We start from the raw sequence: 25,264 nt of genomic DNA, 5'->3' as shown, positions 1-25,264 counted from the left end.
GACCCTTACGTCTCCCACTCCTCTGACTCATTCAGTGGGATTCCATCTGCTGCTTTTTCTACTTCTCTCTTATTCCACTCTTTTTTTTTTTTAAGACTTTTTATTTTTTTTGAAAGAGACAAAGTGTGAGTGGGGTAGGTGCAGAGAGGGAGACAGAGAATCCCAAGCAGGCTCCGCACTATCAGCAAAGACCCCAACAGGGGCTTCCACTCTTGCAACCGTGAAATCATGACCTTATCCCAAACCAAGAGTCCGAAACTTAGCCAGTTGAGCCACCCAGGTGTTCCTCTTCTTCAAAAAAAAACATTTAGAATTCACACCACCTTAGACAAACACTTTTCAGGTAACTTCTTCATATTAAAGGGGTCACTTGCTTCCTTAGGTAATTCAGAATTGGCAATAAACATGCTTTAGGAGATTACTGCCATATGACTTATCAGTTTGCCTAACTTCGGTACTCTCAAATAACATACATTTTATTGCATGGTGTTTGTTCTTGTTCACAGTGAATTAGAGAATTAAAATTAATATTCTTTTCTCAGTATTACTTATTATTTCCTTGGGAGATGTATTGATCCAGGAATTTCTGAAAGACCGAATTAAGGTAACACTTTTATTTTATTTTATTTATTTTTATTTTTTTCCCCACCTCTCCCCCAAGGTATCACTTTTAAAGAGGGTGGAAGAATGGAGCAGAGGATGGTCTGTTTTGACTGATTATGTGACTTCCTATTTGCGGGAGGCAGGTCAAAGTGATCCGATAGGTCAGGTCAATTCCCTTTCCTGGAATACTTAGACTTTCTAAATATTTTTTACATGAATGAGCCTACCTTACAAGGGTAGATATTTTTGAAATAGTTTCAAATCAAAACATTGGTTATGATTGTGAAAAATGCTTTTCAGCAGTGTTAGAGATACAGAAACAGGGGTGCCTGGGTGGCTCAGTCGGTTAAGCGTCCGACTTTAGCTCAGGTCACGGTCTCGCGGTCCGTGAGTTCGAGCCCCGAGTTGGCTCTGGGCTGATGGCTCAGAGCCTGGAGCCTGCTTCGGATTCTGTGTCTCCCTCTCTCTCTGCCCCTCCCTCGTTCATGCTCTGTCTCTGTCTCAAAAATAAATAAACGTTAAGAAAAAAATTTAGAGATACAGAAACAATATTTTGATTTCTCTGGTTTATGTACAAAATTGTGGCAGTTTTTTAGTCTCCTGAATATTTTTTTTCTGACTTTACAGACCTGCAATAAAAGTAGCAATAATAAAATGTTGTCAGTTTTTTCAAAAAACAAGCTTTCTTTTTAAAATTAGGCTTTCAAAATATTTAATACCCATTAACTGGTTAATGCTTTTAGTCACTGTCAGAATTATCTAAATTCCTTCACTCTCTAATGTCACTAGGAGTCACAAAATAAGCCTACAATTTGAAAAAAAAAAAAAAAAAAATGTGACCGGGGCAATTTTCTCCATAACTTTTTGCTGCTGTGAATTCCAAGCCCTGATTACATACTTGAGAGAGCTTGATTATTTATTTTTTTCTATGTTGTTCCTTGCGAGAACATTTTATCTTCTCTCTCATTTTACGTTGCATGAAGTTTGAGTTTTCAATACATCTACTCCTTTTCCTAACATCTGAAGACAGGAGAAAAATGAATTTATAATTACCATTCCCCCTAGCAAAAATAACTGAATTATCTTAAGGTGTGTGTGTTGGGGGGTGGGGGGCGGGGAGGAGTGTAGAAAGAAAATAACAGAGAAATAAAAAACAAAAAGATGACTCACTTCCTTCAATTTCACTTGAACTCACTTCACCTCTTCGCGTACGTCCCTCAATTAAATTTTTATATGTTCCATCGCCATAGGACCAATTTCAGTATATAACCATTCCTCTGGGGACACAGTAACCACACAAAATTTTAGAGATTTGTGTCAAGAAAAGCTTCAAACATCTGTAGCAAATTGGTTTTCTGGGGTTTTTGTTTGTTTATTTTACTTTTTTTCATTAAAAATACTACCAATAGAGTGGTTTGATAAGAGATATAAAGAATTTTCTAAGATCCATAGCAGTGTATGGTATTAATAAACATTTAATATTATAAGGGGTTTCTTCCTTCACAATTGAGAGAAGATCTTGTTTGTTGTCTTTGCTCTTACACACATCAAAAAGCAATTTTCTTTCTCAATTTCCTCCAAATAGACAACACCACTGACCTCATATAATTACTCTGAAGCTTAAATGAGATGGTTCATGTAACATACTTGCAGCACTCAATAAATTTATTGTTATTATTGCTATGATTATTACCACTATTGTGGTTTTACTCCCACTGATTATAATACCTGGCTTTGTCCATAACCTCCCCTTAATTGTTATTCTTTATTCTTTAAATGTCTCAAGCTCATTGTTGAAATTGGTTTTATTAATTTTCACACACATGGTGGAAGGAGAAAAAGTAGAGAGGAAGAAGGCATTGTGAATACAGTGCTGTTCTCCCCAAGCCTAGGGCTCTCTAGAAATTACCCTTCTGGTCATACTCTTGCATTCTCATTATTATTGGTAGTTTTACTCCTATGGCTAATTTTTTAATGTCCTGGGGTTTTAATAGACTCTGTTTTGGTAAACTCTGCGGTAAGTGAAGTGACAGTAATTATCTGGCCAATTATAGCAGTGACAGTCAATCTGATTGTTTAGTTTAAAATGGGTGATGGCTATTAAGGAGGGCACTTGCTGGGATGAGCACTGGGTGTGGTATGTAAGTGATGAATCACTGAATTCTACTCCTGAAACCAATATTGCACTATATGTTAACTAACTAGAATTTAAAATACAAATTTGGAAAAAAAAGTAGATATCAGCAAAACCAAATATATAAATAAATGCATAGCCTTTTAAAAGTTATCTAAGTAAGGGAAAAGATGATTTTCGAAGACCAAGCTGCATTTATGTAAGGCTAAATTATTTTTAGAATATTTAAAAAAAAAATTAATGTTTATTCATTTGTGACAGAGAGTGAGTGGGGGAGGGGCAGAGAGAGAGAGAAGGAGACACAGAATCCAAAGCAGGTTCCAGGCTTTGAGCTGTCAGCATAGAGCTCGACATAGGGCTCAAACCCACTAACCATGAGTTCATGACCTGAGCTGGAAGTCAGATGCTTAACCAGCTGAGCCACCCAGGTGCCCCTGTAAGGCAAAATTGTTTAATCTTTCATTTCTTTAACATATGTATCTTTTCTTAAATAAAATTTATCTATTTTGAGAGAGAGAGAGAGAGGGAGAGAGAGAATCCCAAAGAGGCTCTGCACTGTCACTGCAGAGCCTAATAGACTAATCTGGGCCTTGAACTCACAAACTGCGAGATCATGACCTGAAATGAAATCAAGAGTCTGGCATTTACCTGACTGAGCCACCCAGGTGCCCCTAATATGAACCTTTAAATGAAGACATTTCCAAAGGATTAAGACTAAGCTTCCATTTACAAATGAGCGGAAATAAAATCTTGCAGCATAGGAGGTGAACACACATGTTTCTCCTCCTCCTCCTCCTCCTTCTTCTTTTTTACATACATATGTGTATATATATATATTTTTCCCATGAAAGTTATCTGGCTCATAATAAATTCTTTGTGTTGGTTATATTGCTGTAATGATTTTTAATCATTTTTTTAAAGTTTATTTATTTACTTATTTTGAGAGAGAGAGAGAGCAGGGGAGAGTTAGAGAGAGGGGGAGAGAGAGAATCCCAAGCAGGCTCTACTCTGTCAGCACAGACCTTGACACTGGGCTCGATTTCATGAACTGTGAAATCATGACCTGAGCCAAAACCAACAGTCAGACACTTAATCGACTGAATCACCCAGGTACCTCTAATCAAAGGGATTTTTAATCAAAGGGATTTTTTTTCATGTTTATTCATTTTTGAGAGACAGAGACAGAGCATGAGTGGGGGAGGGGCAGAGAGAGAGGGAGACACAGAATCTGAAACAGGCTCCAGGCTCTGAGCCGTCAGCGCAGAGCCTGATGTGGGGCTTGAACTCACTGACTGGGAGATCATGACCTGAGCTGAAGTCAGATGCTTAACCCACTGAGCCACCCAGGAGCCCCAGGGATTTTCATATCCTTTGAGTTGGAGTCCTTCTGAGGGCAGGCACAGGGTCCCTGCCTGTCGTAGGGATGCTGTAAGAACGGTATATGGAGTACTGCTCCTGGCTTCTCCCAAGCCCTCTTCCTCCTCCCCTCACCCCCACTGCAGTCATTTCAATGAGTTTAGTTTTTCAAAATCGGAGAAGAGTGAAGAAGACCTGGGGCTTTTGATTCTTGGTCTTTGAGGAACAGGCTAAAATCTCTGTGAAAAGGGATTACAGGGGTGCCTGGGTGGCTCCATCCTGACTCTTGAGTTCAGCCCGGGTCCTGATCTCACAGTTCTTGAATTCGAGCCCTACATCAGGCTCTGCGCTGACAACCAGAGCCTGCTTGAGATTCTCTCTCTCCCTCTCTCTCTCTCTCTGCCCCTCGCCTGCACTCTCTCGCAACATAAAATAAACTTTAAAAAAAAAGAAGAGGAATTACAATATTTAAATGAGTGGTTGGAAGTAGAACACGTAAAGCACAAGCTGCCATGTCAGTAACTTATCCTGCCTCCAGCGCCATGAAGAAAAAGTACAGGCTGCTATGAGCAGGTGTAACACGTTATCCTTACGACAACTCCATGAAGAAGGTGTGTGATGCCCTACTGGAAGTTATGGAGGTGGCGGGGGGCTAAACTAGGCTTCTGGGGGTGGGGTGGATTTAGACACACAGGCTTCTTGGAGTAACAAATTAACACCAACTGTAAAGTATAATTTTGAGCATGACGAAAAAGGCTCCACCAACCAAACGCACAAGTATTCTCAGCTTCACATTTCCTCAAGTCCCTACACAAGGCCGTATTTTGACACAATTGTAATCATGGCATGCAGACTACTTTGCACCGGGCTTTTTCTTACTTCATGTACTACCATCAGCCTTTCCCTGGGTTTCCATCTTTATAATTAACACTTTTGACTACTGCAAGAGAGTCCTTTTGAAGTGGGACATAATTCGCTTAGATGTTCTTCTGTAGTTGGGCTTTGGTGCTTTCCAGTCTTTCACTATTGTCAATAAGGCCACACGGCAGCCTCCTCCAAGGAGCTCTTTACCTCTACTGAATCGCAAAGATGAATTTTAAGGTACCAGAAGTATCGTGTTGAGAGGCAATGTAGTAGGAAGACCATGGGGCTGTGGGTCATAAAGAACTGGGCTGGAATTAGGGTTCCATTTCCCTGTGGGGCTTTGTGCTCAATTCAGTTTTTGCAACCTCTGGCTCCAGTCAACCTCTCGAGACAGGGCCTTTGCATTTGCCGTTCCTTCCGGAAATCTGCCCTGCGGATCTTCCCCAGCCATCTCTCAGTCATCATCCAGGTCTCAGCTCAAAAGTCATCTCCTTAGGTGCGCCTGCCAGCGCTGCCCATCTGTCTGGTTCCCATGCTTTGGCCCTTTACCCTTTTTAATTTCCTTTCTCAATTCCTATTGCTTTCTGGGATGGTGTTGGTCCATTTCTTGTGGCCTGTTCACTGTCTCTGACAGACTTGTGGGCCCAGAAGGGCCGGGAAGCATCCTGTCCAGTCCCACCACTCCTCATCATGCCCAAGGACTCTGGCACCACGATGCTTCCCTGCTGGGGTCTCTGACCTGCCCTGTCGCCCTGCTGCTACATTTTTTCCCATTATCCAAGTATTGATTAGAGAGCATCAAAGACTTATTTAACATTCATTCCCAGACTATGTCTTATATTTGCCATTTTCTACATGGAAAAAAAAATTGCTAATTATTCCAGTTTTTTATTTAAGGAAACCTCTTTTCATTATTATGCCTATTTTTTTCATTATTTACTATTTCATTATTTACTATTATTTTCATTATTATGCCTATTTTTTTATTATTTATTATGCCTACGTATTGTATTGACTTCAATTAACTTTTTGGAGAATTACATTTTCATATTTATATTTCTGGTCTTTATGTTTTTTTCATTATAGTACATACTTCTTTAAGTTTTTCCCAAACCACGTGCAGAACTTTGGAATCAAGTGGTACTGAATCATCTCATTCTTGGTGTGGAACCAACTTCATATTCAGTTTTGAATTGATACTGGTTGCTCATTTCATCTAAGCACTTAGGCTTTTCATTAAATTGATGTCCACAGAAGTATAAGCACGCTTACTTATATGCCAAATGCACTGCATAACCAGAAGGATAATATCTAGGGAGCCCTAAGCCTGGGGAGAATAGCACTCATTCACATGTCTTCTTCCTCTCTATTCTTTCTCCAGACATGTTTACAGAAGTTAGAACTTGGTAAAACCAATACCAACGTGAATTGAACACGAGACATCTAAAAGAACTAACTGTTAAGAGAAGGATGCGGAAGGAGTCAAACGTTGTTAATTGTGCCAGGCACCCAGCATCCTGCTGGCATCTATTAAAAAAGTTGTAACCTTGAACAACTCACTTCTCTCTAGGACTTACTTTCCCCAGCTGCAGGCTGAGCGTACTGACTAGGTTCCTTTCAAAACTGACACTCCTAGGATTAACTTGGCACATTTTGCCACTCCTCATTTTCCTCCCACCATCACTGACAGCTAATATGGCTTCCTCCCCATGGAAGGGCAGTTTGCCAAAATGTGAGGACACGGTTATTTTCATTATGCTACAGATCACGCTGATGAAGGGCATAATTCCACAGCCTAGTGCTGTCATCAGTACCCAAACAACTTTTTAAGCATGGCTTTATAATAATATAGGCTAAATACTAGTATAGATCATTTTCTTCACCGCATTACTGATAATACATCATGGTTCCCTATAAAGGGAAATACTAACAGATGGTCATTAGCGATAAAATAGAATATTATTTTTTTTCTTTCACAGACTTTTTTTTAGTTGAAACAGTTGTATTTCAGAGCATAGTTTGTAGATAATATCAAAGTGTAGGTTTTGCAGCAGAGAACGTGGTTGGCTTGCTGTGATTTTTGTTTTCTTATGTCAGAGCCTAACGGTGATTTCCAATGCCAACTGGCCCTCCACTTCAAAGTAACCTCAAGAAGTCCATTAAGGCCATCTTGTTTTCCTGAGAATGGAAGTACATGCCCTATAGCCTCACCTTTGTCCTACACTTCATAGTCATCATTACTTTCACCCCTTATTGAGGTGAGGAGTGTATCATTGGGCTAATAGTGGATCATAGTGTCTTGCCCATGTGAAAAATATCAGCTCTTCTGGAAGAAAATGTCATGGTGATGACCTGGTGGCTTTAAAAATTACTGTTTTTTATTGAAGGTGAGGTGAGAGCTAGAGAAAATATGGAGGTAAAAGGGGAAAAAAGGAAGAAAGAAAGAGAAAGAAAGGGAGGGGAAGAAAGAAAGAAAGAAAGAAAGAGGAAAGAATAAAGAAAGAAAGAGAAAAAAAGAAAGGGAGGGAGGAAGGGAGGAAAAGAAAGAAAGAAAGAAAGAAAGAAAGAAAGAAAGAAAGGGAAAGAAAGAAAGAAAGAAAGAAAGAAAGAAAGAAAGAAAGGGAGGGAAAGAAAGAAAGAAATGAAGAAAGAAAGAAAGAAAAGAAAGGAAGGAAGAAAGAAAGAGAGAAAGAAAGAAAGGGAGGGAGGAAGGGAGGGAAAGAAAGGAAAGAAAGAAAGAAAGAAAGAAAGAGAAAGAAAGAAAGAAAGAAAGTGAAGGGAGGAAAGAAAGAAAGAAAGAAAGAAAGAAAGAAAGAAAGAAAGGAAGGAAGGAACCAAAGTTCTATTTCTATTTTTGGCTTTTCTGTACTGACTCATAGTATTAACTTGAACCAATGGATGCGGTTTTGGAGTAGTGGTGGGGGTTCAGAGCCCACAGCCAAGAAAGAGAAATGTTGGGTGCAAACAGGGTGGTTTATTAAATCACAGGGACAGGACCTGTGGGCAGAAAGAGCGGCCCTGGGATTGTTAGGAGGGACTGATGATACACTTGGGAGCTGGGAGAGGTTAAGGCAAGGGGAGGTTTACAAAAGGATTGCCATATGCTAAAGAAGACTTATAGGCTCCTGGAGGCCTGGCTATTGTGAAACTGAGGTTGTTTTTCCCTCTAGCAAAGCATTAACATTAAGAGAGTGGGGAGTTCCTGGAGGAATGCTATATTCTGCCTGCCTCAAGTATTTGTCAATGGGCTGCAGGTTATAAAGAAATTTAACTTTATCTATCATTTCCTTCTGCCTTTGTTTCCCACATCACAATGACCAGCTTTCATCCTCTGTTAACTGAGCCTATCCTCTAAGAGCGAGAAAATGCTTCAGTTTCCCTATTTGAAGCTGGAGAACTACTGAGATCACTTATATAAATATTTTTCTTTGAGTTCCCTAGAAGACAGGAACTTTATAAATATTTAGTATTATCGTTGCACCTTAGGTACGAGTAGACAGGAAAATTATGATACTCCCATATTTAAGGAAGAAATAACCTATTTCAGACAATTCCCATTCAGCCCTAGCAACTTTGCATTGGTTTGTTAGAGTCCCTTGGGCTTTTTTCCTGTCTCCTCTTCCCCCTCTTGCAGTTGATGAATGTGGAAATATAAATAAACTTCCACAGCAGAGGGTAGGAAGGTGAGGAGCTCAGCATGGGTGTAGTCATACTGGCTGATCTCAAGCTGTGTATCAGAATGGGTGAGGATTCAAAATAAACATTACATTTAAAATTCCTGATTGAAAAGTGTGAGAAAATGATTCATTTTAAGAATGAGTAATTTGGTTGAATGTTCTGTACTTGAGTAAGACCTTACTGAATCTCTACTGCTGTTGGTTCTGTTTCCTTTTTGGATACATGTGGAGAGAAGAAACCTAAAAAATGGGATTGTAACTGGCATGTTTAGAGTCTGTTTATTTCAAGTGGAGTCTTCCAAAATTAATTCACCTGTTTCTTCGCAAATTCTTGTCCAAGAGGCTGTTCCTCCAAGATTTTAATGGGACTAAGTTCCGGAATGATGTTCTCGGAATGCATACAAGGATTATTTTTGGATGGTGGAATTTCAGGTGATCTTCTTAGTTTATTTTCTTATTCATACTTTCCTGCATTTCCTGACTTTTTTCCCTCTAAGTAAGGAGCAAGTATCATTTTTACCAAAACAATAGTTTAAAAAAATAATAACACTGAAAGCCCTCACCACTGATTTCATTCTCCTCTTTGCCAAATAGTCCAAATTTGTAATAGACCTATGCTTTCACCTTGCTTTCTTTACAAATTGAAGACAAGAAGTTATATAGTAATTAACTTCCAAATTGGGAAAGTGAGTCCTCTGTGCAACTGAGTGGGCAGTTAGTGCTGATCTAAGGAACTCAGGCAGCGTGTGAAGCACTTAGATAAAATTCATTTACTGAGGTAATTCAAGTCAAAGCAGAGTGGGTCTCCTGCATATGAACTATGCTAATAATGATCTGTTTATTGAGCTAATCTCAAGATGATTTTATTAGTTTTAATATTTCTTGAGCACTCGGGGTTTTCAGATACGATGTCAGTTACAGACAAACAGAAGACAATAAACTTCACTCTCAATGATTTTACTTAATGAAATAATAAACACCATTTAAGACTTTCTCTTTTGTGCATCCACGTGTGGTCTTTTTTTCCTGCTTTTGCTTCAATACTAATGCAGAGCAGAACATTCAACACATCTAGGGGCCAAGCTTTTTCCCCACTGTCCAACTTTGTAAGGAGGATCCAGGAAGATCTGGAAATGCATCTATTCACTTTTTCTGCAAATACTTGTTAAGCACCTGTTGCATGGTGGTCTACACTCAAAGCAATGCGTTTATAACCAGGAACCAGAAGCAGTTCCTGATCTAAGGAGGCTAATAGAGGAAAACAAACATATAAAGATACCGAGGTGTTAGGGCTGCAATCATGAAGCCTGGATGGAACATTGCATGAACACCACCATGGAGGGGCCGATGCCATCTGGCAGGAGCACGGGAGGAAGGATCAGAAAATACTTCAAAGAACAAAGGGGAGAAAAGGCAAATGTGGCAGAGTGAGCAATCTGAAAAGGCACATCTGAAAAAGTGATGGGAAACAGCAGGGCTCTCTTTTGAAAATTCTAGAGGTAGTTTTCATGTATCTAGAGGGTCTGGGGTGAGTGAGTGAGATGAGAGTGAGGGAAGGTGAGGCTAGAACACGAAACGGGGGTCAGGTTCTAGATGGGGATTTGGGACTTATAAAACAAACCTCAGGAAGCAGATATAGCTGTGTGTCCCAGGTTCCTCCATGCTAGGAATAACACTAGGGTCACAGAGCTGGAAGTTGGCCTTTGATGGCTCTGGAATAATTGAACTTCCATGAAATCCTGCTCAGTGTGGTGAGTGTGCCTTGCAGGGTGCCAAGACCCATTCCTCTCGGCCCCTTGTCCACCATTTTGTTCCCCTCTCTCCACATTCCTCTTCTCTTCATGGCTGGAGCCAGCAGCACTAGCCAAGTCCCTGATGCTTGTCGAAACTCAGCTCCAATATTGCAGTTCTTAGGTTGCTGCGGTTTCTCCTGCTGTCCCTGATGTCTGGGCAGTGCACCCCCACTGCTCCTGATAGTTCATGCTCTTGTTGCCTCAGGTCTTTTAAGGCATCTCAGGCTTTTTTATTTCTTGCCTTGTCTGACAGTTTCAATGGCACTCTTCTCTGTTGCTGCCCTATTGTCATTGGCTAAACCTGTAGACCTGTATTTCCTCTCTTCCTGGGATTGGCTCTTCTCAGGCCACTCCTTGAACTCTCTGGTGAGCCGATCCACTTGGTTTCCTTCCAGACATGGTGAAATATGCCCGAATCCTTGGGAGAACATAGTTTTGATGGGGACTGGTAACTTTGGAAAAGTTCTGGGAAGAGGAATGGAAAGAGAAAACAGGAGGAAGAAAAATCAGGCTGAACTACGAAACTTGAAGAGGGGGTGTATGTGACTGAAGACTCTGAAGACAGGAGTGATGTGGTCATAGGTAGAGGCGAAAACACGTTTTGCTGAGCAGGACTACGATCAAAACTTGAAATAGCAGGAAAAGAAGATTTCAAATTATAGTGTATCTTCTAAGTGATACTTTATCCCTGACCTACCCCACTGATAGCAAAGTAGTTGGCCAGTAGTTGTCCCATCAAAACCAAACTACACCAAACCCAGGCGGAAGGCAAGCATCAGAGAGCCAACTCCTGCCATCATGAACAAGACTTCCCCAACCTTGGGACTCCCACAGGGTGAAAGGGTGAGAGAAATGTCCTGGGAGAGATGAACGGTGTTCCTCTGTGGGGTAGGGGGATCCCTGAGTACAATGGCTTCGGAAAAGCAACTGCAATGGATACAGGAATGTTAGAAGAGTTGCTCTGGCTGGGACTTTCCCTCATTTTCCCTCCATCAAACCCAGGATTATCCCTTTTGATCCCTCAACTCCTCCCCTTCTCTGACAGATTAAACTTGCCCTCCCACACCAATTTCTCCTTTCCCCAGGGATTCACCCCTGCCCCTCCTCCTCCACCCCCTCACCGCCCCCCCCCCCCCCCCCCCCCCCGCCCTACGGTCCCAGCCAGCGCCCACGGTCTCCCAGAACCAGCCTGCCCTCTCCTTTCCCCTGGGTCCCAGCCCCCTTTTCTCTGCCTCCGCTATCCAGGACGCCCCCCTCTTCCCTCCCCACGGAACCTAGACCCCGGGGACCAAGCCCCGGGTGCGGGGCGGCAGGTGGATGGGCCGCCAGCCCGACGGGCCGGGGGTCGCCCGCGGCGGGGAGGGGGAGTGGGAGCGGGTGGGGCCCCTCCCGGCGGGCGGGCGCGCGGCGGGCCGAGGGGGCGGGCCCAGGCCTCCCGCGCGCGGCCGCCGCCCCTCGAGCCGCCTCCTCGCTCCGCCAGTCTGCGCGACCCAGGTGCCGGCGGGCAGGAGGCGCCCGAGGATGTGCCGCTGGCCGCTGCTCCTGTTGTGGGGGCTGCTCCCCGGCGCGGCGGCGGCGGCGGCGGCGGGGGGCTCGGGCCGAGCCCTCCCGCACCGCACCCTCCTCGACTCCGAGGGCAAGTACTGGCTGAGCTGGGGCCCGCGGGGCGGCGGGCTCGCCTTCCTCCTCGAGGTGCGCACCGCCGGCTACGTGGGCTTCGGCTTCTCGCCCACCGGGGCCATGGCCTCGGCGGACATCGTCGTGGGCGGAGTGGCCCACGGGCGGCCCTACCTGCAGGTAAGCGCGTCCCCACCGAGCCCCGTCCCGTCCCGCCCTCGGGGCAGGCGCGAGTACCGGCGTCCCGGGGGCCACCCGGTGTCCCCTGCGGCGGAGGCTGGACGCCACCGCCCCCCCCCCCGCCCCCCCGCAGCCCCCGCCCGGCACGCGCTCCTCTGGACGGTCAGCTCCCGCACCCCCGGAGCCGAAGGCGCCTGCGGCTGGGCTCCCTGCTTCCGCCGCCTGGCCCCGAGTTTTCGCCCCGGGAAGCTGAGCACGGGTGACCTCGGGCAGCTTGTCTCTGAACACTCTCCTGTCCCCAGCACCCCATTTAATAGATCCCCTGCATACACACCTGCCACGCATCCCTATTCACCTCTAATGGGAAAGGAGAACGACCCTTTGGGGCTCTAGCAGGACGGCTCTCAGGGTTGGAGGGACCTGTGAGCTTTATAGCACTTTGCTGTCTTGCTGCCTGGGACCAGGATCCCAGAACTTCCCAAATCATAGCTATTCTAGGGTCCCAGGCACGGAGCTGGGGTCAGCTGCCTTATCTGAGAGATGAATGAAAGGCCCCCCACTAAGAATCTTTTAGGAACTTTGCTCTTCTGGGAGCCCGTTAGGATGCCCCATTCAGAGACCTGCAAAATCTTTAGTTTCCCCGGCAAAATCCTCTATTAAGTGGAGAAACTTTTCGCTTACTGTAATAACCAACAAAGTCGATTTGACAGCTGCTGATTTGCTTTGAAAGAGTCAGAGTAGATATGTTGCCTGTTCATAGATAACTTCATGCATAGGAGGGGGGAAAAAAGAATTGTGAAGTAACCATAATGATTAGGTGGTTAGGTCTTCTGGACATCTTTGTTTATCTGATCTTGACAACATTTGGACACTTTTCCGCAGTTACATAACATCGTGGTGAGTATACTCTGTTACTTATAAAAGTTCATCCAAAAATACTGCCCTTTGCTAAAAGTCTCTTCTTCCAAATGAAAACTCCTTGCTGTTTTTGCATTGTGTTAAGGTTTTGATGATATTAAAATCAAAGCACCCGATCGATTTCAAAGTGCATTTCTCAGTAATTTTATTCCTGACTTCTAAGTTTGATTTCCACAACTTTCTGGCTGAGAAGCCATCCAATTTTAACCCTAATTCTGGCACTGAGCTATTAACTCTGGGTAGAAATAAAGAAAATGATAGTAATAACAAGTTCAAAACCATCCTGTTGTCTGGTTTTTCATAAATTAGTCCTTTCCTCCCAAAATAAGTGTTCCACAGCTCCAATAAAATTGAGTTTTATGAGGATTGCACTTTGTTGAGGTCACTGATGTATAAATTTCTTCCTGCAGCGGCATCTCAGACATTGAATTTGTAAACCATGAATTTGACCCCAAACACAGGCCTCACTAGCTGAATAACGTAACTCTCTTCTGATATGAAGTAGAAAATACCTTGTTTAAATATCTGTGTGAGCCAAGTCTTTGTGTTTGTTTGGTTGTTTTGGGTGGGGAGGGTACTATGCCTCTTAACTATCCTTGCATGTTTTGTTGAAAGGGACATGGAAAATCTTACTATGGTAATATCATAAAACAGGGTATACTTTATAATGTTTATTTTTGAGAGAGAGGAGAGAGAGAGACACAGAGTGTAAGTGGGGGAGGGGCAGAGAGAGAGGGAGACAGAATCTGAAGCAGGCTCCAGGCTCTGAGCTGTCAGCGCAGAGCCTGACCTGGGGTTCGAACCCAGGAACCCCAAAAGAGCATGACCTGAGCTGAAGTCGGACGCTTAACTGACTGAGGCACCCAGGCACCCCTAAACAGGGTATACTTTAAAGGATAACTTGATATTGTTTCCCGCCAGAGAGTAGTGTTTCTAGAAAGCCCATCCAATTTGATATCAAATGAAAGACCAAGCGTAGAGTAGTGTTTCAACATGCCATAACTGGCCCACCACAAAAACAGACTTCGTTAAACTACAGAGTGTTTTCACACTGCTGGTGATTCTCATAAAGACTGCATGAGAATTAACTAAGTGCTCTTTGGGTTGACTTTGAACCGTGGAACTTTTCTTAAAATAATCAGTGAATACCGATCCCTATGAGATAAACCTTAGAAAATGGTCACTTCTCCAACATAGTTAATGAGAAAGCAATAGGATATTCCTTTTCAGTTTTATTCCTCAGGAGATAAAATTCTTATTTCCATATACAAATGGTAATTATTTTCTTAGTGGACTGACATCCTTTACTGGTCCATTTCCTTAATCCCACTCATTACAGGACATATAAAATACAGTAAAAATTATGCTAGTCAGTTATATGGGAAAAAATTTATTAACAACCTCTTTAATCAAATGAAAGACACCAAACACTGAAAATAAAATGAAATGTATCAGTTCCAGCTGGGTCATCCAGGTTAGGTGATTTTCCAAAACTTGAAATCGAATCTTCTCTCTAGAAACTATCACCTTGAGAGTCTTTATACAGTGGTGTAGTAAGGCCCTCCTCAGCACCTATACCAAAAGGTAAATAGGGTTCTTAAAGAGTGTATTCGATTCAGTTAGTAGACTGGATTTCAGGTAATTTTGCTTCCAGTGCGAACAAACTTTGCAAGACAGAGCATTCATTGGCTTCTGGGCTCTAATGTATATGTAGCGGCTGCTGATGGTTACAGATGGCATGAAGCTGTATGGTAATAACCCAAGGTGACATCCCAGTCACCTCCCCTTGTGGCTTTTTTTCATATAGTTTATGAAATATATTTTTTCATATATTTTATGAAATATATTTTCATATATTTAACTTTCAAAAACTTGACCGTTAGGTATATATATTTTTTATTCTGACTTCTGACTTCTATTTTGCTGATTATCTTAAGCTTTTCTTTTCAATAGGATATGAACTCCTGGATAACTGTGTGAGAATTCATTCCAGCCAACCAGTAAAGAATTGTTGGTTAAAATAGATGCCACAAACCCAAATGCCTATAGAGATCAGACAGCAAGTATAACAAAGTGACGGGCTTGATCTAATGCAACAGACAGGACAGAGGATTGAGGACAAAAAGAGTTCTTGTGACCAAATTACTGTTATGTGGGTATGCAAATCAAGTATTGGCAGATCTTCTGTTTTTGTTTTTGCTTTTTGGGGGGGAAGACAGAAATGTAGATGTGTGTAAAGATGATCACTAAATACTGGCCACAATTCCATGTTGTGCAAAGCACCACGTAGAGCATGCATGTACACACAATTCTAGCTGAGATAGAGCTCGACTTAATCTGGGGTCAAGAGGGGAAAAAGCTAAGATTGGTGAAGAATCAACCCAGATTATGAAAAGCCATGAAAGGCAGAGAGGCAAGGTCCCATTTCTCTTCAGGCCCAGCTTATTCTGTGCCAAGAAATGTCCCGTGTCAGAGGGGACCTTGCCTTTTTTTTTTTTTTTTTTTTTTTTTTTGGTTGCCTATTGTGTAACAAACCACCCCAAGACATAGTGGCTCAATACAGTGACCCTTCGTTTTTCACACATCTGCAATTTGAGGAGGAGCTAAGTGGGGACAGATCTCTATTTTACTTGATGCCAACTCCAAAGTGAGTGGTTGGAGTCATCAGGAGGCTCCCTCAGTCACTTGTCTGACGCCAGCTGCCTTTGGCTCTTAGCTGGGGATCTCAGCAGGTGCCATGGTGGTGGGAGAGTGGCCACTCCACGCAGCTACTCAGATTCCTCACAGCGGAGTGGCTGGGTCCTAAGGCTGAATATCCCGAGAGGCCCAGGTAGAAACTGGATAGGCTTTTGTAACTTAGCCTTTGAGTCATCTTCTGTTGTGTCCCTATCCCACCGATTCAGGAGGGAAGATAGACTCCACCTCAGTATCACATCATAAGGAGCTCACAGGGGAACGGAATATACAGGTGAGGTCATCTTTGCAAAATACCTCCTTCCACACCCATCCCCACTGACTAGTCACAGTCTCTCTCTTACCACCACTTTTGAGAGTCTGTATGTGTCTAATCTCTCTTGATGCTGCTGAGACTGGGAGGCGATATTGACTTATTCACCTTTTTCCCTTGTAGTCTTTCACACCGCTCACAAGGAGTGAGGGAACACTTAATTCTCCTCCTCCATACTCCCCTGCCAAAAAAGACCTGTGAGCCTCTACAACCCATATTTTTCAGCGGTTGCCAATCACTAATTCAGGGTTGGACCCAATGAGAATACCTCCAGAGGGCAGTGTGACATTTGCTTGTAGTCCTGTGCAGTGAAAAATCAAATTTTGATTTCCTCGCCTCAGGCCAGTAGGTTTGGCCACCCTTAAAACCTATAGGCCCAGAGATGAGGCATTATGGAAACTTGCCCTGTCCATTTTGTAACCCACCTGCCCAGTCTGGAGAGAGTTCCTCACATGTTATATAACCAGGTACCATCAAATGAGAGAGAAAAATGTGGTTGGGAAGTGGAGCCTGTCTCCATCAGATACACTGTTGGAGAGCTGCTTGCTCTTGGGGAGACGTGACCCCTGGGATGCTGCCGTGGGTTTCTGCACTGTCTTTCACAGGAATGCCTGGGGAGGGGGTGGGAAGCAGTCTTTCCTCTTGCATTGGCTTTTGAAAACCTCACTATTTTGTCTCAATGAATGAACTCAACTCTCACTTCCCTGACGGATTCATGTCCTTTCCCTGTACTTTGCCCCTTTTTGACACAGTGCAATCCCACCCCCACCCGAACCACTTAGCAACTGAGTCCCTATTGGAGGCAAGTAATCCGGGTTGATGAATGCCTAGTTTGTGTGAGTTAAGAGAAGAGGGCAGCATTGTCGGATGTGCCTGTTGAATTTGCACAAAAATTGATTCACTCTTCCTTTGGGGGTAGAAATCGCTAGTGAATGGAAGCTGGAGCATATGTCATCATTTGTTACAGCCTTGTGGTGTTGGCTGTCTCTAAAACTGAAACATTTCTGTGCTGACAAGTAAGTCTTCAGCAGCAGGGTAATTGCTGCTGGGCTGCTCGCTGAGGAAGTGCTTGGAAATTGTGCTGTGATTTGAAATCACAGAAAACAGTGAGCATTCTTTGTGGTTAACGATGTGCTGCTTTTAAGTGCGCCCCAGCCAACGGCAACAAAGAAATGTTTGGAAAGCAAATTGAAAAGCTGTAAGGGAAAGATGAAGAGAGTGTACAATCCTGACACAGCTCAGCTGGGGCTTTGTTAAGAGATATTTATAAGTCTTCAGATTATGCCCCCCCCCCCCACCACACACCCCAATTTCCAGATGACGAGGGGATGTCTCCAAGCTTCGTGCTTTGTGCATTAGTAATAAGGACACATGCACGAACGTAATGCTTCACACAAGATGATCCTCTTCAGCTGTGTGGTTCTCCCTGGCAGAGCAGATGATTTCATAATGCCAGCCTGAGGATACAGGGCAGACCTAAGAACCAAGGGTACAATGCACCTGAACTGACCAACAGTGTTCAAGGCTTCAAGCAACCAATGGCATATTTCTGGACTCTTGGAAGGGAAGGCAGAGTCCACTTCAAAGAAAGTGAATGGTGGCTTATTGATTCGTTTTTGTTTGTGTGTTTGTTTTTTGTAATACAGACCTCTTACAATAAAGTTGCTGGCAAAAGGAATGAATTCATTATACATCATCATGCTTTTGAAAATGTTTGATCCATATGTAAAGAAAAAGTGCATATAGATGCCCCACAAGGCTGTTTATTGTAACTTAAAAAGATAACTAGTATAAAACTTTTAAATAGAAAGTTATTTTTCCAGGAAACGTCTTCCCAATCTGTCTTTCAAATTAAAAAAAAAAAAAAATGATGCTCATAAGGATAGCATATAGCACATAAGCAGAAAATTCTATAAAAGTAACTTCAAATGGGTAATTTTCTTAACTGTAAAGTTGGAATTATATATCGAGGGCTATGCAAATAATGTATAGACCAGATTTAATCTGCTATTGAGGCCTTTCCTATTCATCTCCTGTAGCCAAAAATTATGAGAAAATCTTTAAACAGTTATTGCTTTTATGAGTTAAGAGTTGATGTTTTGTGTATTGCTGTTCTTAAGAGTTCAGAGTTCAAGGGTGCCTAGTTGGCTCAGTCAGAAGAACATAGGACGCTTGATCTCAGGGTTGTGATTTTGAGCTCCACATTGGCTGCAGAGATTACTAAAAAATAAACAGATTTAAAAAGAGCTCGGAGTTCAGTTGATTCCCCTCAAATTTCCAAACTTTCCCCACACCAATTTTTACAGGTGAGGAGCTGTGTTTTTACTGTGAGTGTTAGGTACCTGTTAAATGGCTTGTTGGAGGCCATATAGATCAGCAGCCTGGATTTATTTCCTCTGAGTCCTGGTTTTCTGTTCTGTCTTCTCCTTCAAGTAAGCAGTTGCATACATAAAAACATATTCCAGGGGCACCTGGGTGGCTCAGTCATTAAGCGTCCAACTCAGGTTTCTGCTCAGGTCGTGATCTCATGGTTCATGGGATCAAGCCCCCGTGTCCGGCTCTGTGTTAACAGCATGGAGCCTGCTTGGGATTCTTTCTCCCTCTCTTTCGGCCCCTCTCCTGCTTGTGTGTGTATCTTCTCCCTCTCTCTCTCTCTCTCTCTCTCAAAAATAAACTTAAAAAATACATATTCCAATTTTCTTCCTTAATACTGAAAGAACATGTATAATGAAATACATGTTAAAACAGATTGGCAAGACAAAATCCGAGTATTTCTCTTACTTTTGTTCCACTATAAATGTCATAGATACTCATTTCTATGATACGATTTTTCATTTACTGAGTTCTTCATATATGCCCCACATTTTGATAAGTCCTTAAAGTGTGTGATCTTCTGCAATTTTCACGATACCCCTGTGAGAACAATGTCTTATTTCTCCCATTTTGTAGATGCATAAACTTGGGGCTCCAGGTCACACAGTAGGGGGATCACTTGACTCTCACATCACAGTGAGGCAGTGAATATCGGGATGTTCGTTCACTCATTTAACCAATGAGTGGTCATAAGGGTATAACATTAAGTGAGAGGAAGGCAGTGACATCACGGAGCTCACATTTTGGTGGGGGATAAGCAGGTACATAAACAAATAAAAATACGAGGAAATGTTGAGGATTAAAATAGGGCGATGTGATAAGGAGTAACCATGTGGTTATTTCAGATAAGGATGCTTGTAATCAAGACATGAAGGAAAACAAATGTCCCAGGTCTTAAAGGTGGCCTTTGGAGATTAATCATAGTGTTTACAACTCAAAATACTATACACCATGAAGACGATGATCTGGCATGCGCATCAAAGAAGTTAGTAGACCTCGAATATAGGAAACTGCCTACCTGGAAGAAATATAATTAATGTTTTAACAAATGTCTGAACCACACAAGCTCTCTTTTCTATTTCTGTGGCATTGCTGCACAGATGTTTAGTAAGCTCAACTAGAGTCTCTCAAGCTTTGATCTAGAGACTTGGTGATTTTATAGGAGTTTCTTTCTTAATTCTAGGTGCGAATGTTTTTCGCTTATCCTCTGTTCTTTCTTATCTGCAATAACACTGGAGACCCAAAGAACTTGGAGAAGCTAGATCAGCAAAACCACATGTGCCTGTGGAAGATTTCTATCTTTTAGGCAATTTTTAAACTAAAACTCTGAAATCTCAGTTTGTTAAATAAAACTACATTGCTGCCCTTTTTTCCGCTGCAAATTTCACGCACTGAAACTCACTCATACAAGGAAACTCATGGGTAGAAGCTAGGCCTGCTGGTACTTCAGACAACCAGGGCCAGAATGGATTCATGCTGTGGCAGATTATAGCCCAGTGATGAGCAGTGGAGCCAACAGAGAACCGGGCACTGGGAAAGATACTTCTGATGCCGGAAGTTCCCAAACTTCTCTGCATATTAGCATCACTTGGGGGCTGTTAAAAAATCCCAACATCCAGGTAACCGCCCTCCCTCTTCCATACCAATTAAATCACAATCTGAGGAGGTGGACATAGACATTAATAAATTTTAAAGTTTCCCAGGTGATTATGAGCAGCAGACATGTTCAGGAACTACTGATCTTATGTGGTCCGGCTCTTTGATAGAAATCAGGCTACTCCTTTGTGGTAGACCTACAGAAGCTTCGAAGATTCCAGGCATTGGGCAGGGGGATACAAAGGAGAATTCCATGCAATGTAATTCACAGTGCCTTTGAAGTGTGCTTTTTGAAGCAAAGGCTAGCATATGTTTGGATACTGACAATTATTTTATAAAATAGAAGAATAAAGTGGACTTCCCTAAAATGGAAACACTTCTGAGATGAGTTTAGCAAAGCTATTGACAATTCTAAGTATATTTTCAAACTTAATGCTAAAACAAGAGTAGCAGTGGAAGGACTGTGGGCAGTGGTGTATTTCAACATGTGCTGAACCAGAAATCTGTCTCCTCCTCATACCCCTATCATTTCTACACACCTTTTGCCAGTTGGTACTAGCTGCCATATTTCTAGGCAACAAGAATATCTGCCCACACAGAGTCTAAAATTTATAAGTTATATATGGTTACAGGGCATCAAAGGAGCATTAATAAATGAAAGTTCCAGATCATTCTCAGCCTGTATTTAGGGCGAGGGACATGTTCTGCTTTAAAATCTTTTTATTAGAATTAACAGTAACACAATGGACTCCCTCTGTAATTGGAAAACTCTCAAGTGTCTTTCCAGTTATGTAAATAGATATATACATTCCCTTCCTTCAAAGCTCCATTCTCTAAGGTTACTAATAAGCAGTGAAATGCCCTCAAGCCATCACCACAGAAGGGAGAGGGAGAAAAGGTAGCAGGAGTGGTAGATAATTAGTATTTTATTAGGGTATGGATGGAACATTTATAAGTCGACGACTGTCAGTGTTGCCACATCTTCCTGAGGTACCAAGACCAATTCCGTGTACTTGGCAGGTTGTCAAGAAATCCCTGCTGAATAACTGTTGAACACCTAAAAGCAGGAATCCTTGGTGTGAATCCTGGCACTGCTTGCTACCTTTTGGATGCGTGGTCCTTCGCAAACTTCTTCACCTTTCTAAATGACAATTTCCTTTATGAAGAAGGGACTTTTGATATCGAAAGCACGGGGTTTGGGTGAGGATTAAATGGAATAGGCATGTAAAGCTCTTACACAAAGTATGTGGCACATTGAAAGTGTGTACTAAATACAGCATATTATTATAATCAATCAAGCCGTCAGTGAAATGTCAGAATTGTCAGAAGATGACACAGAGACAAATATGGCAGCCTTTCAACGTGGGGAAAAGGTATCCGCTAAGTGTAAAGATGGGGAATATCGATAGCAATTTTTAAGAAAATTTGAGGACAAACTTTAAGCAATTGATTTGTGAATACTCTGCAACCATTAATGACCAGAGACCAGCCTGGTTTCAAAAGACACAGATTATACTGACAAGACTGCATTTTCTCTTGCATTTGATTTGCTGGATGTGGAGTTGGACTATTAAATAAATGGTGCATCTGAATGATGATAAGGTAACTAGCAAGGTTTCTCATGATTTCTTGTATAGGATGGACTCATAAAGTTGAATTCATTATAATCATAAATATTTAAACATTCATACCCCAAATATGTTGATAACAGACTGTCTACATTAGACTACAGGATAAAGACTCAAAGGTAGTATATATTAAAATAATAAGAGGAAACTAAAAGTTGAAAGTTCACTGAGAATACAAATAGAATTAAACACTTGGTTAAAAATGTATAAAGTTGAATTTAATTGGAATTCATATGGAAAAGGTCTAACTATTAGCTCATTTTAACTCAAAACATATGTTTGCTATACACACAGATGCAATATTAGCCTATAAACTCTGCTGTTTACATCAAGGAAAGTGATATTGACATAGTACTCTGTACAAGGCTAATCGCATCAGAAGATAGGTTCTAGAATAACATTTTTAAAAAGATTCTAAAAGAGGATTACAAACATGGTTGAAATCTCTGGAAATCGGGGTTACCTGGGCAATGGGAAACAGTTGTCAGTGTTGTGCCTGGAGAATAAAATGATTAGAAAAGACGTGATCATTGTTTTTGAAATAGTGGACAGTCTTCCGCAAGAAATAGGGATTAGATGCTCCGTGTTAGGCTCCAGAAGGAAGAAAAAAGACCCAATTAATACACATTAAAGAGTAGAAGATTTTAGCCAATATAACAAATATATTTCTGACAGTGGGAGGTCTTAAAATTGAACAGATTGCCTTGTGAAGTTCTAAATTCATGAGCTTGTCACTGCAGGTATTAAATACTGTGTAATCATCTCTTTAAAAATATTTCTGAGAGAGGAGCACCTGGGTGGCTCAGTCAGTTAAGCGTCTGACTTCAGCTCAGGTCACGATCTCGTGGTTTGTGAGTTCAAGCCCCGCGTCGGGCTCTTTGCTGACAGCTCAGAGCCTGGATCCTGCTTCAGATTCTGTGTCTCCCTCTCTCTCTGCTCTTCCCCCACTCACACTCTGTCTCTCTCTCTCTTAAGAATAAGTAAACATTAAAAAAATTTAAAAAAAATGTTTCTGAGAGAAATCCTCCTCTGGTGGGAACTAGGATCAGGTGTCCCTCAGATTTCCTCCAGCTTTAATGAGATGCTGAAAATAACTTTATTCTGCATTCATGCTTTTAGGTTATTCAAGAACTTAGTAGGAGAGAAGATATTAGCAACTATATTGGAAAGTGTCGATGTTGTTTTTTAACCTGTCTCAGGAGTTGTCCTGTCTCCATGGGTGGGTGGGCCCTAGGTTGTTACAGTGTCTGAGAGAATTTCATTTCTCTCCCTACTATGTATTTCACTATATTTGATTTATGTTTAGTGAATGTGTATTAGTGGATGTGTATTTGAAATCTGAAAAAAAAAAAAAGAAAGAAAAAGAATGCTTCGTGATTTGTATATAACTCAGAAGAATATGGAGGGCTTCATGAGGGAGGCTGAATGTGAAGTTGGTGAATTTTTGAAACTTGGTGGCTGCATTATTTTGGTTTCTCTCGTACCAGTCTGCATGTTCTCTGTCTCCAGACCTTCCCACTGGGATATCGAGGTAGGCCTCTCAAACTTAATCTTATTCACCCTCAACCTGTTTCTTTCCCAGCCTTCTCAATCTCAGTAAATGGCACCTCCTGGTAGCTCCTGTCGAGAATTAGTAGTCATCCTTTTTTCTTCTCTTTGCTTCACCCCATGTATGAAACACATCTTCAGGTTCTGTTGACTTTTCCTCCAAGCTCAATCTAAAACTGCCAATTTCCCTTCAGTTTTACTATTTGCACTATTTGCACAGACCACTGGGACCACTGCATGACTCCTGTCTTCTGACCACCACTCTTACTTCTTAGCATCCTCAACATGGTAGCCACAGCAATACACACACACATACACACACACACACACACACACACACTTTTCATGTCAATCAGAATATATCACTTGCTGCTTAAAGCTGGGATGACTTTTATATAAGCTTAGTATTAAATTTGAACTTCCTACACTAACCAATAAGGTATTACGATGTCCGGGGCCTCATTTGATTCCTGTTGACCTCTCTCCTGGGCGCTATACAGTTCGACCATCCTGGCTTTTATTTGCTTCATCAAAATGGATACCCAGCCCCATTCAAGTCCTTTCCAATAACTGCTCTCTCTTCCTGGAATCTACTTCATCCATACTTCTCATGGCTGGCTCCTAATTGTAGTTAATTTCTCAGAGTAAATATCATAGCCTCAGTGGTGACTTTTCTGATAACTCAACCTGAAGGCTTTCCAATCCTTCTCTACAATCTGTTTTATTGTCCTCTAAGTATTTATTATCTAAGCATGTTGATTATATTATTATTAAATTTTTTAAAAAATTGTTTGCCTCCTCCAACCCCAAACTAAACTATAAGTTTCATTATAGTGTGGACTTTGTCTGCTATCCTGTATAGTCCTGTGCCCTCAGCCCTGCAACAGAAGCTTAGGAATACTAGCTGCTCAATGAAATATGTGTTGGAAGAAAGGAGAAGTGGGAAGGAGGGAGTGAGAGAGGAAGGAAGGAAGGAAGGAAGGAAGGAAGGAAGGAAGGGAGTTTTCTTCTCAAAATTTATACTTGCATTCACTGGTCATAGTTAAAAGAAGTCATGTAAACTTTTAGAAAATTAAGATAGTGGAATAAGATGAAATGATGGTAAAATACAGTTTATTTCTATGATAAAATCTGAAATTGTTTTTTCCATTGAAGTTTATTGTTAGACCTAAAGAGTCAAAATGTTAATTTTGCACTCTATCTCTGATAATTCTATAACTATAGCAAAGTATTAAATTACTCTACATGAAAACTGAACTGAGGTGATTGGCTATAGGGGAAAATGCAGGATGTGTATTTTCAGAAGGTGGCACTTAAAGGACTGACAGATTGCTCAGGTGGGCCCCTCATTGGAACACAAGCTAACAGGGTTCCTATTTTGGCATTCCAGTAGCTATTCACAGATCTCTTATTAGATGTAAGGAGTTTCAATTTTATCTGAAGTGGTTTCTAGAAGGCACGCCCCTTCTGTTTTGACATTCCTCTCCAATTTCTAAGGTTAGTGAAGAAATGACTTCTTAAAACCAGCTTACACTGAAATCTGAAGATTATGTTTGTATAGTTTGTTTATCCAGTTTGGGATTTTTTTTTTAGGATCAAAGATTCTCTTTAACACAAAAATATTTATTATTATACTATCAATATTATTGAACCACCATAACACTTATTATAGAAGCTGATGTTACAAACAGAAATGTTTGAAGTAACAAGGCTTTTGAGATTTCCAAAAAGAGGAAAAACTACAAGCACCTGTTGAAGAAAATGATGACAGATGGTAACATTTTTCTCAAGGTTCCCTTGCAGCTGTGCTTACATTCAGTTCTCCAGGCTGGGCCGGGTTTATTCATATCTTTTATTACACCCAGAAGGGTTTTCACTTCATCCTGTTTAACACAGTGCCGGTCGAAGCTCTTTTCTGTTGCAGAGATTTTATTCAAGAGAGAGAAAAAAGACTGGCAATGCTTAAGAAC

The 25,264-nt window shown here is 41.8% G+C and overlaps 1 protein-coding gene across 1 annotated transcript in view; it reads left to right on the top strand.

Moving 5' to 3' along the window:
• The first annotated feature begins 11,934 nt into the window (after positions 1 to 11,934).
• MOXD1 (monooxygenase DBH like 1) overlaps positions 11,935 to 25,264 on the top strand; it is a 92,391-nt gene continuing 79,061 nt past the window's right edge. The window contains exon 1 of the mRNA XM_042939850.1: positions 11,935 to 12,224. Within this exon, the coding sequence (XP_042795784.1) occupies positions 11,949 to 12,224 (276 nt within the window). The 5' untranslated portion in view covers positions 11,935 to 11,948. The remainder of the gene's footprint in view (positions 12,225 to 25,264) is intronic.

The sequence above is a fragment of the Panthera leo genome, chromosome B2, assembly GCF_018350215.1.
Source record: "Panthera leo isolate Ple1 chromosome B2, P.leo_Ple1_pat1.1, whole genome shotgun sequence".
Classification (NCBI taxonomy): domain Eukaryota; kingdom Metazoa; phylum Chordata; class Mammalia; order Carnivora; family Felidae; genus Panthera; species Panthera leo.
The sequence above is the reverse complement of the archived record's forward strand: the minus strand, read 5'-3'. Positions and strand labels throughout refer to the sequence as shown.